This window comes from Pelobates fuscus, chromosome 1 (genome assembly GCF_036172605.1).
Source record: "Pelobates fuscus isolate aPelFus1 chromosome 1, aPelFus1.pri, whole genome shotgun sequence".
NCBI lineage: Eukaryota > Metazoa > Chordata > Amphibia > Anura > Pelobatidae > Pelobates > Pelobates fuscus.
In genome coordinates, this window is record NC_086317.1 from 186,058,597 (window position 1) to 186,075,655 (window position 17,059).

The 17,059-nt window shown below is 42.8% G+C and overlaps 1 protein-coding gene and 1 long non-coding RNA gene across 9 annotated transcripts in view; one reads left to right on the forward strand and one right to left on the reverse strand.

Moving 5' to 3' along the window:
* The window catches only part of LOC134609683 (uncharacterized), a 540,481-nt gene that overhangs the window by 387,399 nt on the left and 136,023 nt on the right, over positions 1-17,059 (reverse strand). The gene's annotated exons all lie outside the window — the stretch shown is intronic.
* The window catches only part of NAV1 (neuron navigator 1), a 468,714-nt gene that overhangs the window by 164,092 nt on the left and 287,563 nt on the right, over positions 1-17,059 (forward strand). For all 8 annotated transcript variants that reach the window (XM_063453174.1, XM_063453177.1, XM_063453176.1 and 5 more), the window contains one exon: positions 13,436-13,574. In XM_063453174.1, coding sequence (XP_063309244.1) covers positions 13,436-13,574 — 139 coding nt within the window. The remainder of the gene's footprint in view (positions 1-13,435; positions 13,575-17,059) is intronic.

Consider the following 17,059-nt stretch of genomic DNA (forward strand, 5'->3'; position numbering starts at 1 on the left):
AGGATATTAAGGATTTCATTGCAGTGTGTGAGATCTGTACTAAGACTAAGCAACCTCATACTCTTCCATGTGGTCTATTACAGCCCTTGGGCATTCCAGAGAGACCATGGTCCTGTTTGGCCATGGACTTTATTGTTGATTTGCCTAGTTCTAAAAGACAGACTGTTATTCTCACTGTAGTCGATAGGTTTACTAAGATGGCTCATTTTGTGCCTTTACCTAAACTTCCGACTTCTCCTGAATTGGCGGAAATATTCGCTAAAGAAATTTTTCGTTTACATGGGATACCTTCCGAAATTATTTCCGATAGAGGTTCCCAATTTGTTTCACGTTTCTGGAGATCCTTCTGTTCTCAATTAGGCATCAAATTGAATTTTTCTTCTGCTTATCACCCTCAGTCTAACGGAGCTGCTGAACGTACCAATCAAAAAATTGAACAATATTTGCGTTGTTTTGTTTCTGAACATCAGGACGATTGGGTCGGTTTGATTCCTTGGGCAGAGTTCGCACACAATAATCTTGTTTGTGATTCCACTCGCTCTAGCCCCTTTTTCATGAATTATGGCTTTCATCCTTCCATTCTTCCCTCAGTCTCTCCTTCCCAAGGGGTACCGTCGGTTGATGTTCATGTTGCCAATCTGAGGAAGTTGTGGGATCAGACTCGACAAATTCTCCTACATAATTCCATGTTGTTCAAGAAACACGCTGATAAACGCAGAAGGGCGGCTCCTGTTTTTGTTCCTGGTGATAGGGTATGGTTGAGTACTAAAAACATTCGTTTAAAGGTTCCTTCTATGAAATTCGCTCCTCGTTACATTGGTCCTTACAGGGTCCTGACTCGTATTAACCAGGTTACGTATCGCCTAGTACTTCCATCTGCCTTACGCATCCCTAATTCTTTTCATGTTTCCTTGCTGAAACCGTTAATTTGCAACAGATTTTCCTCCACTGTTTCCTCCCCTCGCTCTGTTCAGGTTGAGGGTCAGGAGGAATACGAGATCAACTCCATCATCGATTCTTGAATTTCTCGAGGGAGGTTACAGTATCTTGTCGACTGGAAGGGATATGGTCCTGAGGAGAGGACTTGGGTACCTCAGGAGGATGTACATGCTCCTCGCCTCCGCAGGGCTTTTCACTCCCGCTTTCCATCTCGTCCCGGTTGCTTCCGCCCGGTGGGCGTTTCTGAGAGGGGGGGTACTGTCAGGGTACCTGTAGTCTCTACCTCTGATAAGAGGAGAGACTTAGACGTTTTCCCGTTCAGAAGGGCTGTCTCCTCCGTTCCTCGCGGTTCCTCCGGTCGGTTACACGCCGGCCGCGAGGGATCCACGCCCTTTTATGACGTGACGCTCAGTAGCCGACGTCATGACGCCAAGCCTGCTCGACCTGTCACTCAAACCCTGAACACGAACCAGGACTCGTCGGGGGTGTGATTACCTCCTAGAACCGGGGTATTTAATAGAGCTTCCCGCATTTGCTCATTGCCCTGTCGTGGTTCTAGCCAGTCTAGTCACTCAGTGCTCTTGTATGTCTATTGTCTCTTTGGTTCTGACCCGGCTTGTTTGTATTACTCTGCTTATCTCTGTTATCCTTTGACCCGGCTTGTCTCTCGCTTACCTGTCTTCTCGTTCCCTCGACCTCGGCTTGTCTCTGACCATTCTCTACTTACTCCTTACGTTTAGTCCGGCCATTCTAAGGTCCGGTATACGTACCTACTACACTTTGTACTCTGCGTGTTGGATCCCTGTCCCGATCCTGACAGTCAGAAAGTGTTAAGATCACTATGTATGCTGATGATGTGGTACTGACCCAATGTCTTCTATGGACAAGTTTATGATGACTTTTAATGAGTTCTCATTGCTATCGGGATACAAATGAAATATAAGTTAATTGGCGGCTATGGCTGTTAATTTACCTTTAGAGACAAGAAAACTACTATATGATACTTTTGGATTGGATTGTTCATCTTCACATTTTGTATATCTTGGAATTCAAATAACAAAAGATCCCTATAGCTTAATGGAGGTTAATGTTATGTCCCTACTTAAATATACCAGTAAAAAATGTAGAGTGGAAATCATTGGAAGTTTCATGGTTGGGAAGAATAAACATTGTAAAATCCTGTATTCTCCCAAAATGGATCCATTTATTTTGTATGATTCCCCTGGCATGTGCAGAGAGCTGGTTGGTAGTGCAATTTATATTTAATACATTTATATGGCAGGGCAAATATCCTCGTATTAGTAATAGACGTTTAGCATTGAAAGTCAGCCAAGGTGGTTTAGGGTTACCCCAGATAAAGAGTATTGGAAAGCTTGTATATTAGCACATATTATATATTCTCAGTTTGATAATGTTAAAGAGGAAATCTGGTATAAAATAGAAATGAGTTTAACAAATTCTAACGTTGCTACTAAAGAGTTGAGTTTAATATTTTGGCGAACTAGGGATAATAAAGAAAAAAATATTTTGTATAGAGATTCAATCAAAAAGTATTTGTATTTCATAATCTCTTGAACATTTGGGAAAAACTTAGACCGGTATGTCTTCTTCATGATAGAATTATTTCAAGACTCCCACTAACCGAACTGATGTATAATATAGCTCACTTGAATCTTTCCAAGTGAATAAATGCTGGCCTTAGTAGTATTAAAAATTTACTTGATAAAGATAAAGTTAGAGATTTTACTATCTTGAGCGCAGAGTCTGGTATAACCAACAAATAAATATTTAACTATATTAGAATAAAGGGATATTTACAAAAAAAACATTTAGTTATAGATAAGTCAACAAAACAAACTAAATTGTCAAGAATGATTAGGGGTAGGAAAATTACCAAATTAATTGCAGGGTGTATTAAGGGTGACCCTAATGAATCTATTATACCAGTGATAAAAAAATGGAAGAAAAAACTAAAAATTTATATTAGTTGTGAAGAATGGATTTTCACTGAATCACTAGAAATAGTGAATACAAATAATAACTGTTTAAATTTGGTGGAGATACACTATAAACTTTTAAATACATGGTATTTGGTTCCAAATAGGTTATCTAGAATATACCCCAATGCCTCGGATAGATGTTGGAGATGCTTAGCCCAGAGAGGATATTTTTTTCATATATGGTGGGAATGTCAACCTATCCAATTATATTGGAAAATGATACATATAAAAATTCAAGCTTTACTTTTAAAAACGTTTGATTTTACCCCTAGTTTGTTCCTATTACAACTAAATATTAAAAATATTTCTGGTTCAGCTTCAAATATTGTTATACATATTCTGGCAGCTGCTAAATTGCTGATTGCCAGAAATTGGAAGATGATTACAGCTCCATGTTGGGAGCAGGTTAAATCCAAATTAAATTAGAGGGGCAAAGGTTTAAAAAATAATATCAGGAAGTATTACCGTATTTATCGGCGTACAACACGCACCGGCGTATAACACGCACCTCATTTTCAGAAGGAAATTCCAGGAAATTTCCCCCCCTCCCATAGTATTCCCCCCCTCATCCCATAGTGTTCCCCCCCTTTCCATAGTATTCTCCACCCCCTCCCATAGTATTCTCCCCCCCTCCCATAGTATTCTCCACCCCCTCCCATAGTGTTCCCCCCTCATCCCATAGTGTCCCCCCCTCTCCATAGTATTCTTCCCCCCCTCCCATAGTATTCTCCACCGCCTCCCATAGTGTTCCCCCCCTCATTCCATAGTGTTCCCCCCTTTCCATAGCATTCTTCCCCCCTCCCATAGTATTCTCCACCCCCTCCCATAGTGTTCCCCCCTCATCCCATAGTGTTCCCCCCTTTCCATAGTATTCTTCCCCCCTCCCATACTATTCTCCACCCCCTCCCATAGTGTTCCCCCCCTCATCTCATAGTGTCCCCCCCCTTTCCATAGTATTCTTCCCCCCCTCCCATAGTATTCTCCACCCCCTCCCATAGTGTCCCCCCCTCCCATAGTGTCCCCTATTGCACTTTCCCTCTTGTCCCATAATTACTTACCTGTCTTGAAGCGTGGGCCGGCTTCACAGCGCGCACTGCGGTACTGGATCTTCAATTTCAGGTTCCGGTTTCCGGCGGGACTGAAAGGAAGTGTGCACACTTCCTTTCAGTCCCGCCGGAAACCGGAACCTGAAATTGAAGTTCCAGTAGCGCGGTGCGCGCTGAACACCGGCTCACGCTTCAAGACAGGTAAGTAAATATGGTATATCGGCGTATAACACGCACACATCATTTTCCCCCTATTTTCAGGTAGAAAAAGTGCGTGTTATACGCCGATAAATACGGTACTTTACTGAGAGGGTAGTGGATGCATGGAATAGCCTTCCAGCTGAAGTGGTAGAGGTTAACACAGTAAAAGAGTTTAAGCATGGGATATGCATAAGGCTATAAGATAAGGCCAGGGACTAATGAAAGTATTTTAAAAAAATGTTATCTCACATATATATTATTATTATTATTGTTATAGCCAAATTTACCACCCTAACCCCTCCCACAGTTTTTACACTACATAGACCGTAATATACCGAAACATGTGGATTGTTCAAGATTGGTGTGCTGTTACTTTGTAACTTTGTTTCGCCGAATGATTCACAAAATATCGTCGTTTTTGTGGCAAAATTGGTCCCATAGGAATGAATGGTGAAATGTTCAAAACTAGAGTGGGAGCTGGCAAAAGCTGAAAAATCAGGACATGATTTCTAAACTGCCACCACTCCCTCATTTTCAAGCCCATTGAAGCATCGTGGGAACAGGGAGGAAAGCTAAGGATCATGGGAAAATTGCTGTGACCACCGGAAACGAAACACACTTTGCTCCTCCGCTGGTCACCGCTGGTCACTGCGTAGGAAACCTCCAGAAGAGAAATAGTCCCTACTTTTTCTTAAGTTTTAAAGAAAACTATAGCAGATAGGAAGAAAAGAAGAACAGATCCTGAGAGAGGGAGAGAAGAGGAATCGATTGGGGAAAGGTAAGTTCGGCATGACAGTGCCGCTTTAAGGAAAGGAAACTAATGATATAGCAGACTGTGTAACATGTCCATGCTGAGTAATTTTTATTGAATGTACTAGGATCTACACATTATTATTACAATAGATTATTGGGATAGATTCAGTTAATTCAACCTCTGGCATTGCTCTGTGTATACAAAATCAAACAGGTATTTTGGAAGTACGGACCTTTGAAACCTATAATTCAAATATCTGCCCTGATATAATTGCACTAGTCAACTGTAAGTGCCATTATTATGAAGTGGAAATCCGTTTTACATGATATATAATGCACAAACTATTATATGATTAAAAAAAGAAAGAGATAAATAAAATCCAGTACATCCCTTATTCAGTGTGGCACCCCAGGGCAAATGTAGGTCCTGGGCTCCTTTCATGCCTAAAATATGCATGTACAAGTAGACAAGATTTTTTTCACTAAAAAGTTAGTTAAATGAAATCTGGATCGCAACATATAGGGTTAGCAACCCTACCCAGCTCTGCTGTAGTCACAGTTTGGCTGTTTTAAATTTTGTGATTGAGTTTACAGAATTTTGAAGAATTGAATTGTAGGCTGATATTTCATAACGGAAAACTAAGCTGTGATTTAATTTAATTTGCCCTTTGTGTATTGGTTTGTGTGTGTATAATGTAAAGGCGTTAGTTAAAGGAACACTATAGTCACCTAAACACCTTTAACTTAATGAAGCCATTTTAGTGTATAGATCATGCCTCTCAGGTTTTACTGCTCATTTCTCTGCCATTTAGGAGTTAAATCACTTTGTTTATGTTGCCCTTGTCACACCTCCCCTGGCTCTGATTGACAGAGCCTGCATACAAAAAACGGTTTCACTTTTAATCAGATGTAATTTACCTTAAAGTAACACTATAGTCACCTAAATTACTTTAGCTAAATAAAGCTTTAGCTAAATAACGTTTTAGTGTATAGATCATTTCCCTGCAATTTCACTGCTCAATTCACTGTCATTTAGGAGTTAAATCACTTTGTTTATGCAGCCCTAGCCACACCTCCCCTGGCTATGATTGACAGAACCTGCATTAAAAAAAAAAAAAAAACTGGTTTAACTTTCAAACAGATGTAATTTACCTTAAATAATTGTATCTCAATCTCTAAATTGAACTTTAATCACATACAGGAGACTCTTGCAGGGTCTAGCAAGCTATTAACATAGCAGGGGATAATTAAATCTTAATTAAACAGAACTTGCAATAAAGAAAGCCTAAATAGGCCTCTCTTTACAGGAATTATTTATGGAAGGCTGTGCAAGTCACATGCAGGGAGGTGTGACTAGGGTTCATAAACAAAGGGATTTAACTTCTAAATGACAGAGGATTGAGCAGCGAGGCTGCAGGGGCATGTTCTCAGGGGCGGGCTGGGCCGGGGGGCAGGGAGGCAATAGAGAGTAAGAAGAGGGGAGGGGGAGAGTAAGAAGAGGGGGGGAGAGTAAGAAGAGGGTAGGGGGGAGAGTAAGAAGAGGGGAGGGGGGGAGAGTAAGAAGAGGGGAGGGGGGAGAGTAAGAAGAGGGGAGGGGGGGAGAGTAAGAAGAGGGGGAGGGGGGGAGTAAGAAGAGGGGGAGGGGGGGAGTAAGAAGGGGAGGGGGGGAGTAAGAAGAGGGGAGGGGGGAGAGTAAGAAGAGGGGAGGGGGGAGAGTAAGAAGAGGGAAGGGGGGAGAGTAAGAAGAGGGGAGGGGGGAGTAAGAAGAGGGGGGAGTAAGAAGAGGGAAGAGAGGGAGTAAGAAGAGGGAAGAGAGGGAGTAAGAAGAGGGGAGGGGGATAATAAGAGGGGGGGAGTAAGAAGAAGGGGGAAGTAAGAAGGAGGGGAGATAAGAAAAAGAGGGGGGTAAGAAGAAGAAGGGGGGAGTAAGAACAAGAGTGGGGAGTAATTAGAAGAAGGGGGTAAGAAGAAGAGGGGGTAAGAAGAAGAAGGGGGAGTAAGAAGAAGAGGGGGGAGTAAGAAGAAGGGGGGTACGAAGAAGAAGGGGGTAAGAAGAAGAAGGGGGTAAGAAGAAGAAGGGGGGTAAGAAGAAGAAGGGGGTAAGAAGAAGAATGGGGTAAGAAGAAGAAGGAAGGGGTAAGAAGAAGAAGGAAGGGGTAAGAAGAAGAAGGAGGGGGTAAGAAGAAGAAGAGGGGGTAAGAAGAAGTAGGAGGGTTAAGAAGAAGAAGGGGGGTAAGCAGAAGGGGGAGTAATAAGAAGAAGGGGGTAATAAGAACAAGGGGGTAAGAAGAACACAGGGAGGAGGGGGGTAAGAAGAACACAGGGGGGGTGAGAAAACACAGAGGGAGGAGTGAGAAGAACACAGGGAGGGTGGAGGGGGGATGAGAAGAGCACAGGGAGGGTGGGTAAGGGTGAGAAGAGACCGCTAGGGGAGGGTGGGGGAGAGGAGAGACCACTAAGGGGCAGGGGAGAGCTCTAAGGGACAGAAGGGACAGCTCTATAGGACAGGGGGCAAGACAGGGAGCTCTTTAACACTACGCGCACACACACACACACACACACAATGCATCCCTATACATACACAGAAACACACAATGCACGCCTATACATACACAGAACCACACAATGCATCCCTATACATACACAGAAACACACAATGCATCCCTATACATACACAGAAACAGAACATGCTTCCCTTACACACAGAGAAACACACAATGCATTCATTACACACACACACAATGCAAACCTTACACACAAAGACAATGCATCATTTGCACACATACACAGAAACATACAATGCAAACCCTTACACACACATGCAAACACACACACTGTTTTTCTTACATACACACAGAAACACAATGCATCTCTTACACTCAATGCAAACACATACAGACACACACCTTGCATCCCTTATGCATACAAACACAGATTCACACAATGCATCCCTCACACACAACCAGAAACACATAATACATCCCTCATACACAAATACACACGGCTTCCACTACACACAAACACACTGCATCACCTGCACAAACTGGTATCCCTATACACTACATACCATAAGTACACATATTAGATAACACATAACACATCCCCTACACACTCCACTCCCTGTGAGCGAGCTCATGGGTGTGTGGAACATATAAGTGGACTTATGAGTGGGCCTTATGGGCATACTCACCGTCAGGCACTGGGGCCCAGACCTTGAGCTGTGTAAGAGGCCCCCAAAAAATGGAGCTGCTTCCAATTCTCCCAGAACGTTGAATTTTGTGACCACAGTTGCAAACAGCCTCCAGAGGTCCTGTTCTACACCAGACCAGTGGAGCCAAACTGCAGCCCATCATCATCCTCATCTAATTGTAAGTAGGCAATCTAGTATATTATTAGTGACACTAATCTATAATTTACCTCACATTAAAGGAACACTATAGCTTAATGAAGTGGTTTTGGTGTCTATAGCTGGTCCCTGCAGGCTTTTTAATGTAAACACACACTGTGTGCAGCACTGGCGTTAGATCATATGGGTGGGGCATTGTGATGTCACATGGGGGGGGAATTTACATTTTGTCTAGGGCGGCAAAAATCCTTGCACCGGCTCTGATCCTGGGCAGGTGCACCAGTCTACTGGTGACCCACAGGAGGGGAGTGCACTGATTGCACTGCACTCTCCTCCTGCCCAGACCCGTCTTGACCGCAGTGCAAGTGCCCTCTGCCCCTAATTTACAGTGGCTCACACTCACAACAAGCAGTGCCTGGAGCCCTTTGCAGAGACGGAAACAAAGAGGTTCTGCGGCAGCTAGCCGTCCTGCAAGCATTACATTAAACAGCTGTTCCCCATGCAGCCACAGGTGGCGCTGTGCTGGGAAACTGTGATTACTCTTCACTTCCTCCCAGCCTACAGAGCAGCGCATGGGGGAGAGAGGAGGAGGCATGATTTAATCTTGAATAAATCCTCTAAGCAAACCTTTATAAATTTGGGGGGATCAGCTCTGTTTCCACAGTTTATTGGTGTTTACTCTCATCTCTGTATTAATATTGAGGGATGTCTAAGTAGTAACATCAGTGTGTGTCAGCAGGGCCAGCCGTTGGGGTGGGCAAGCTGTACGGTCACGCAGGGTGCCATGACAACAGAGGCGCCCGGCGGCCAACACAGCTCACAAGTTGGGTACACCAGCATATTTAATTTAAACGATTCGCTGGTGGTCCACTGGTGCGCACCAGCAGTAGGTGCAGTCAGATCATATCCTCTCCCTCGTGGTTCCGGCGCTCAGTTAGTGAGTCAGAGCACAGGCTCAGAGATTCTCAGCCTGTGCTCTGACAACATTGAAAGTCAGAGCCGTGAAGGAGCGGGTATGGCAAAGAGCTACTGATTAGCATAACATCAATATCCGTTATAAAACCAGAAAAAGGTGGGCATGGATGGTGAACTGATTTGGTGGCGCAATGGGCCACTTGACTGGTTTTGCCCCCCAGGCCTAAGGCTGCCAGCCCTCCCCTCACCAAAACTGCTTCATTTAGCTAAAGTTGTTCAGGTGACTATAGTGTCCCTTTAAAACAATTGTATCTTTCTCTGTAAATTAAACTTTAATCTCATACAGGAGGCACTTGCAGGGTCTAGCAATCCATTAACATAGCAGGGGATAAGAAAATCTACATTTAACAGAACTTGCAACAAAGAAAGTATAAACTTTAGATGACTCCTTACAGGAAGTGTTTAGGAAGGCTGTGCAAGTCACATGCAGGAAGGTGTTCATAAACAAAGTGATTTAACTCCTAAATGGCAGAGAATTGAGCAGTGAGGCTGCAGGGGCATGTTCTATACACTAAAACGGCTTCATTACGTAAAGTTGTTTCGGTGACTATAGTTTTCCTTTAATTTAAATATAATGCATGTATTATCAGTGTGTATTTACAGTTCCTAGGCACTGACCCTACATTCACCATTTTCAAGCAGTTTAACACTAAATAAGGTCTCCACTCCCACACAGCAGGTAAAGCTAAGGCAGGGGTTACACACTTCATTCTAGCTATACCAATTCATACTAGCAATGTGCCCTGTGATATGCTGAAAGAGGGCGGACACACTCACTAATTCACTTTTATTCCAGAAGTTTGGTCCTTAAGGGGTTAAAGGACCACTATAGTCACCCAGGCCACTTCAGCTCAATGAAGTGGTCTGGGTGCCAGGTCCCACAGGTTTTGACCCTTCAGATGCAAACATAACAGTTTCAGAGAAGCCGCTATGTTTACATTGCAGGTGTTACAAACCACCATTTGTAACTGGCCCTTTAATGGACAAATTCCCCTGCTTCCGTGGGTTCTGGAGAAGCCTATTTGCCAGCCTCCTTCCTCATCACTATGGCCTCTGGGAGATTGTACCCCTGAAAACGTATGGACTTTTATTGGGTGTGTATGGCCCTTTAAGAACCGTCTGGGGACATATCGTGACTTTGGTGTACAATGCCCCTTTAAGACTATGTCCTCAGACCTGTAAAATAACTTGTTCCTGGCTTTCTCCCACTTGGTTCAGTAAATGGGGCTTACTGAACCAAGTACCACACAGGCGGACCACCCAAAAGTGGAAGTGCAGGCAATTTACCTCCCAGGCTGTGAGGTTACTGCAGGTTAATTGCCGAGCGCTGGGTGGCCGCTGTTCGTGAAAACGAACACGTGGCGGCGGCCATCTTTGTTCATTCGGACGAGGTCAGCGGTGTGTGTAGCCAAATTCATGGAACTAAAATCGGCTACACATATCCGCGAACACCGCTGACCCTTACCTTCTCCTGCACTAAACTTTCAGCTGCAGAGACTAAGTCCCGTTCGAAGATTCGAACGCACGTTCGAATGGGACTTAGTCGTTTTTCTGCATGAAATTGACCGACCATACAGCCCAAATCTATGGAACTGTTTTGGGTAGGAAAATGTGCTTGCGGTCGGTCAGAAAGGACTTCCGTCTATCTTTTTATCCACTGGAGGGATTGGTATGATTTCAAATATGTAATTTTTATGGAGATTGGATGTATGGTTTTAAAGTTACAAGGTATGTGTAAAAACTGTATTTTTACTGTCTGTGATAATTATGTTAACCCATTGTGTAACATAATTATATCACAGGCAGAGGGGAGGATTTTGTGTGTAATTGCTGGGAGTGTTTTCGGTAATGTACGTGTATGATTGGTTGTTTTGTAACACCCTGTGAATGGTCCTATCTAAGGGAAACCTGCATAAAAAAAGCTTCTTTTGGTGCCAATAAAACAGAATGACTTGACCCTCTAACTTGCAGCCTTGACTCATGTTTGTAGGGGACAGCTATAATCACTACAGGGATTGCTATGCTCTTCATACTTCCTTAGCTACTGAGCTCTTGTAAGAGCTCTTGTTCCTGATCCTGCTTCGCTCTACAGAAGAAAGAGGTTCACCTACTGGAACCTGGAGCCTGGTCGTAGGTCCAGGGTGGATAGCAGACGGCGAGATCCTAGCCCAGCAGCGGCGGTTCGTGGAGTCTGCAGTACTTATGGTGTCTACGCAGTAGTTATGGCGTCTACGGTGCTGATGGTCCTTTGGTGAGCGCTAGGAGCATCCTTTCTACGGTCCAACTTCCAGCCAGCCTGGAGGCAACCGTAACAGCAGGGTTAATCCAGTCCCTATTGACTGTCTTCCTAACAGCCACTAGAGGCGCTTCTGCGATGCTGAATGCAAAAATCGTATTCAGCATGCAGAACATCCATAGGAAAGCACTGAGAAATGCTTTCCTATGGGCTTTTTAAATGCCGCGCATGCGCACTTGGGAGCTGACATTGGAGTGGGAAGAGAGGAGAGCCTGGCGCTGGATTAAAACAAATAGCTGAAGGGGTTTTAACCCCTGCAGCCCAGCGGGCCCTGAGGGTGGGGGGGACCTAAGGGTTATATAGTGTCAGGAAAACAAGTTGGTTTTCTGACAGTATAGTGATCCTTTAATATTTCAGTATTTTTCCAAGGCACCCCAAGTCAATATTTCTAGGTTGCGTATCTGTACAGCGCTGCAGCATTTACTGGCGCTATAGTGTAATGTACAGTCTTGGTGTTTGAAGGGGTGCTTGTATATAGTTATTGTGTTTTAATTTAATACAGAGCTGTTTGTATGTAATGTTTGCGTCTGATAGCAGCAGTGTGTCTGAATGTAACATTCACTTTTGAATTTGTGTGAAGTATTTGTGTGTGGTGAAGGGGTGAGTTTGTGTATGTATATATATATATATATATATATATATATATATAAAAGTTTGTATATATATATATATATATATATATATATATATTAGTTTGAATACGGGAGTGTGTATTATATACATATAGTTTGAATACGGGAGTGTGTATTATATATATATATGTATATATGTATATAGTATATATATATATATATATATATATATATATATATATATATATATATATATATATATATATATATATATATTAGTTTGAATACGGGGGTGTGTGTATGTAATATTTGAGTTAGATTGCAGGAGTGTGCTTGTATGTTGTGCTGGTGTTTGACTGCTTGGATGTATGCACTTACACTACCACATACATAAATACATACTTATACAAATATTCATGCACATTAACACACAGATGCATATAAATACACCGACCCGTACACACAAATTCAGATATACATGACTGACCTGACACACACAAACATTGATACATGCCCACACCATGACACAGATACACAAACCGAAATAAAAATACATACCCTGACACACAGACACACATACACAGATGCGTGTGCAGAAATAGAAGCACACTGACATATATACACACGCACAGAAGCTCGTACCTACACTCATACACACACTCACAAACATAAAAAATGTTTTTTGTTTTTTTTTATTTCTCCAGCCACCCTCCTTTCATCTTACCTTATGTGCCAGGATAATGGCTTGGAGTCCTGCTGCTGTGGGAGTGAAAGGTCTGGAGCTCTTCATGCTCCTCTCCCCTCACGTTGTGGCTGCCTCACTGCAGGATGCTGGGAGGAAGTGACACACTGTCATTTCCTCTCAGATGGCCGACATTACAGGGGTCCAGTCGCGGTTTTAAAGGACCTTGGACCCGACCGGGCCCCTGTTCAGCAGTAATGTTTCCCTGGTGCTATAATCATAGCATCAGGGAAACATTCCGCGGCACCACTATGTGCATGTTGCGGTGCCCCAGGGCGCGTTGTGGCACACAGTTTGGGAACCACTGTTTTACTCAATAACAAATAGCCAGAGGGAACATGCATGCATTTGTAAGTTTATTATGATAAGGTTTTAGACATACAAAAACTGTGGTTAAGTTAATGGAAATAGTGTTTGACTATGTACAATACATTTAGTATTTTGAATTCTTCAAATTACTCACTCAAGAGTGTGTTGTGAAATTTCATCCTTACATTTACCTGATCTAAACTTTTAATCTAATAACTTTTAATCTAAAAACTTTGATTCTATTTTGTGTCTACAGTTGGGACGAAAGCAGTTCAATAAGCAGTGGATTGAGCGATGCTTCCGGGAATCTCAGCTCAGAGGAGTGTAACGCCAGCTCCTCTCTCACCTCGCTGCCCTCCACACCTACGGCATCGAGAAGGAGCTCAGCAATTGCAGTAAGAAAAAAAAAAAAATACAATTATTAGCCATTGCTGCATTGTATGCTCTCATGTAAAAAAGATAGACTTCGAACACTGGGCTCTAACAGGATTTAGTAAAACCATATTACAGCAGCTGTTCTCTGATACTGAATCTCCATTAACCCCTTAAGGACCAAACTTCTGGAATAAAAGGGAATCATGACATGTCACACATGTCATGTGTCCTTAAGAGGTTAAAGGATCACGATAGGGTCAGGAACACAAACATGTTAAAACCACCATCTAGCCCCCCTGGGCCTCTCATGCGTTCATAAATATAACAACGCATGAGAGGCCCAGGGGGCCCTAACAGGATTTAGTAAAACCATATTACAGCAGCTGTTCTCTGATACTGAATCTCCATTAAAGGATCACTATAGGGTCAGGACCACAAACATGTTAAAATCACCATTTAGCCCCCCTGGGCCGTACATGCGTTCATAAATATAACAAAATATTACTGTATTCAAGCCTGAAGCTGTAGATTTGCATGCTGTTTGCCTCAGTAAAACAAGCTGTCTGCTGACATCATCAGATGTGGCTTGATCCAATAACAATGATTCCCCTTAGGATTGGCTGAGATTGACAAAGAGGCAGATCAGGGGCAGAGCCAGCATGATTCAAACACAGCCCTGGCCAATCAGCATCTCCTCATAGAGATTAATTGAATGGGGAGGGAGGAGATACTGAATGTTTGTATGCATTTTAGGCAGCCATGACCCAGGAAGGATCTGTAACAACCATCTGAGGAGTGGCCAGTTAAGTTATCACTTGGCTGTAATGTAAACACTGCATTTTCTCTGAAAAGACAGTGTTTACATCAAAAAGCCTGAAGATAATGATTCTACTCACCAGAACATATTCAAAAAGCTGTAGTTGTTCTGGTCACTATAGTGTCCCTTTAACTGAAATGTCAATGGTTAATTGGAAGGAAATCAAGGACTAATATTGCCCAGCATTCATATAGTGATCATTGCATACTCACATCTCATTAGAGATATCTTTGCCAGAAGCTAAAGGAAGCAAGGTGAAGGGTCAGTGTAGGACCCGCTTAGGGGGTCTGCCTTGACATTGGCAGGTGGGCATTCCCTCCAATGGCCATTGGAGTAACTAAATGATATCCATTTGTCTAAATATACATAGGGATTAAGGAGAGAGCGCAGGTAACTTATTTTTTTTTTGGTGGGGGGTTACTATATATTAAAGCTAATGTGTACTGTTTTTACTGCAGCCCAGGAGTAATGGGAGTGAGCACAGGACTATCTTTTTGTATCCATATAAATGACATATTCAAATTCTCACTGAAAGACTGGTTCTTTGCTCTTTGCAAAGCTCCTAATTCTCATGTGGTGAAATCTCAAAACTCTGGAAGTTTCCAAGTGCAATTTGTTGCAATATCACTGGTATAAAAATTTGGATATAATAATACCTATATTTAAATGAAAGTAAATCAAGTATTCCAAGAAAAAAGTGCAGCACTTATATATGGTGTGTACGTCTTTAAATCTGCTAAAAACAGAATCAATTGAATACACGCCAAATGTTATACTTTGTGCAAAAAGATATAAACCATATAGAAGAACAGTATAAGGAACTGTTTCCTATAACATAATGGAATTGATTGTGTATAGTATCACAACTATATGTGGTGTGTACGTCTTTAAATCTGCTAGAAGCAGAATAAGTAGAGTATACACCAGATGTTATACTTTATAACAAAAGATATAAACCTTTTTTTTTTAAGTCCCTAGTAGTCATGCCCACGTATTGAAGCCCGCATGGGCATTCTAATAAATAAATTACGTTCTTTGTACTGCAATGAATACAAATTGTTATGGGGTATATTCTTTGTGTGATAGATGATTTAAAACAGTGGTAGTCAACCTTTTTCTAACTACCGCCCACTAATGCATCTTTTTGGTTGAAAAATTTTCCTTACCGCCCACCAGTTTTCGCGCAAGTGCGGAATATTTTTTTCGAAAGGAGGGTGTTTTAAAAAAAAATAAATGTACGTTCATTTATCTTTTTATTTCCAATTAATGCATGTTTATAATGTTTTTAACTTTATAAAGTTTAATGCGAAAACAAAGTAAATTGAAATTACCTTTATTAGTGATTAATGAGATCCTTGAGGTTGATGCTGCAAGACTAAATATTTGATATCTGGTTCGATTTTCGTAAGGAACAAACGAAGGTCTCCTCTTTCGGTGATATTCAGACGACTTCTCTGTTTGCGCATAATAGGATTTCTCATCTGTGCGTCATCTCCCCTCTTCTCCCTCCTCAATTCCCCTCCCCACCTTTTTTTTTTTCCCCTTGTTTTTAACCTTCCTTATAGCAATGCCCAGTAGGAAGGCTGAGCTAGGTATCCCACTATAACAGACTGGCACACAGGGCCGCCATCAGGACATGACAACCGTGACAAATGTCACGGGCCCGGCGGCCCTGGGAGGCCCTGGCCCGGGCCCCACGTGTATCAGCGGAACTGCCGCCGGTGCATCTGCACCAGGGCCCACACGCTTATGGGGCCCATCAGGTGGCCCAAGCATTTAGGGCCACCCAATGGGCCCTATTATCTTAAGGGGCCCGGTCAGCGCTGTAATAGCGCGACCGGGCCCCTTTAAAAAAAAAAAAAATGCAGCTCGTGACTTCCTCCCAGTTTACTCCGCGCGGGGAGGAGAGAGAGGCCGCGAGGAGAGGCAGCCGACTCACATCATCCCCAGCCACCCTCCTGCGACGAAATGGTAAGGAAGAGAGGAGGGTGGCTGAAAATGAGGTGTATGTGTGTATGTCAGTGTATGTGTGTGTGTATGTCAGTGTATATGTGTGCCTGTGTATGCCTACGTATGTATGCCAGTGTATGTGTATGCCAGTGTATGTGTATGCCAGTGTATGTGTATGCCAGTGTATGTGTATGCCAGTGTATGCCATTGTGTGTATGCCATTGTGTGTATGCCATTGTGTGTATGCCATTGTGTGTATGCCAGTGTTTGTGCACTGTGTGTATGCATGTGTGTATGTCTGTTTTAGTATTTGTATCTGTTAGTGTGTGTGTGTGTGTATTCCTGTGGGCAGGATTTGGAGGCTTGCCCTGTGGGCGGGCTTGAAGGGGGGCCCAGACCTTGAGCTGATGGCGGCCCTGCTGGCACACATACATACAGACACACAAGACACACATACAGACAGACAGGCACACATGCAGACACACAAACAAACATACAGACAGGCACACATACATACAGACACACACACACAGGACACATACATACAGACACACACACACACACAGGCACACACACAAAGACACACACACATACAGACAGACACAAGAAACATATACATACAAAGACAAGACACACATACATACACACATATATACAGACACAAGAAACATATACATACAAAGACAAGACATACATACACACATATATATATAGATATACAGACAGACACACACACAC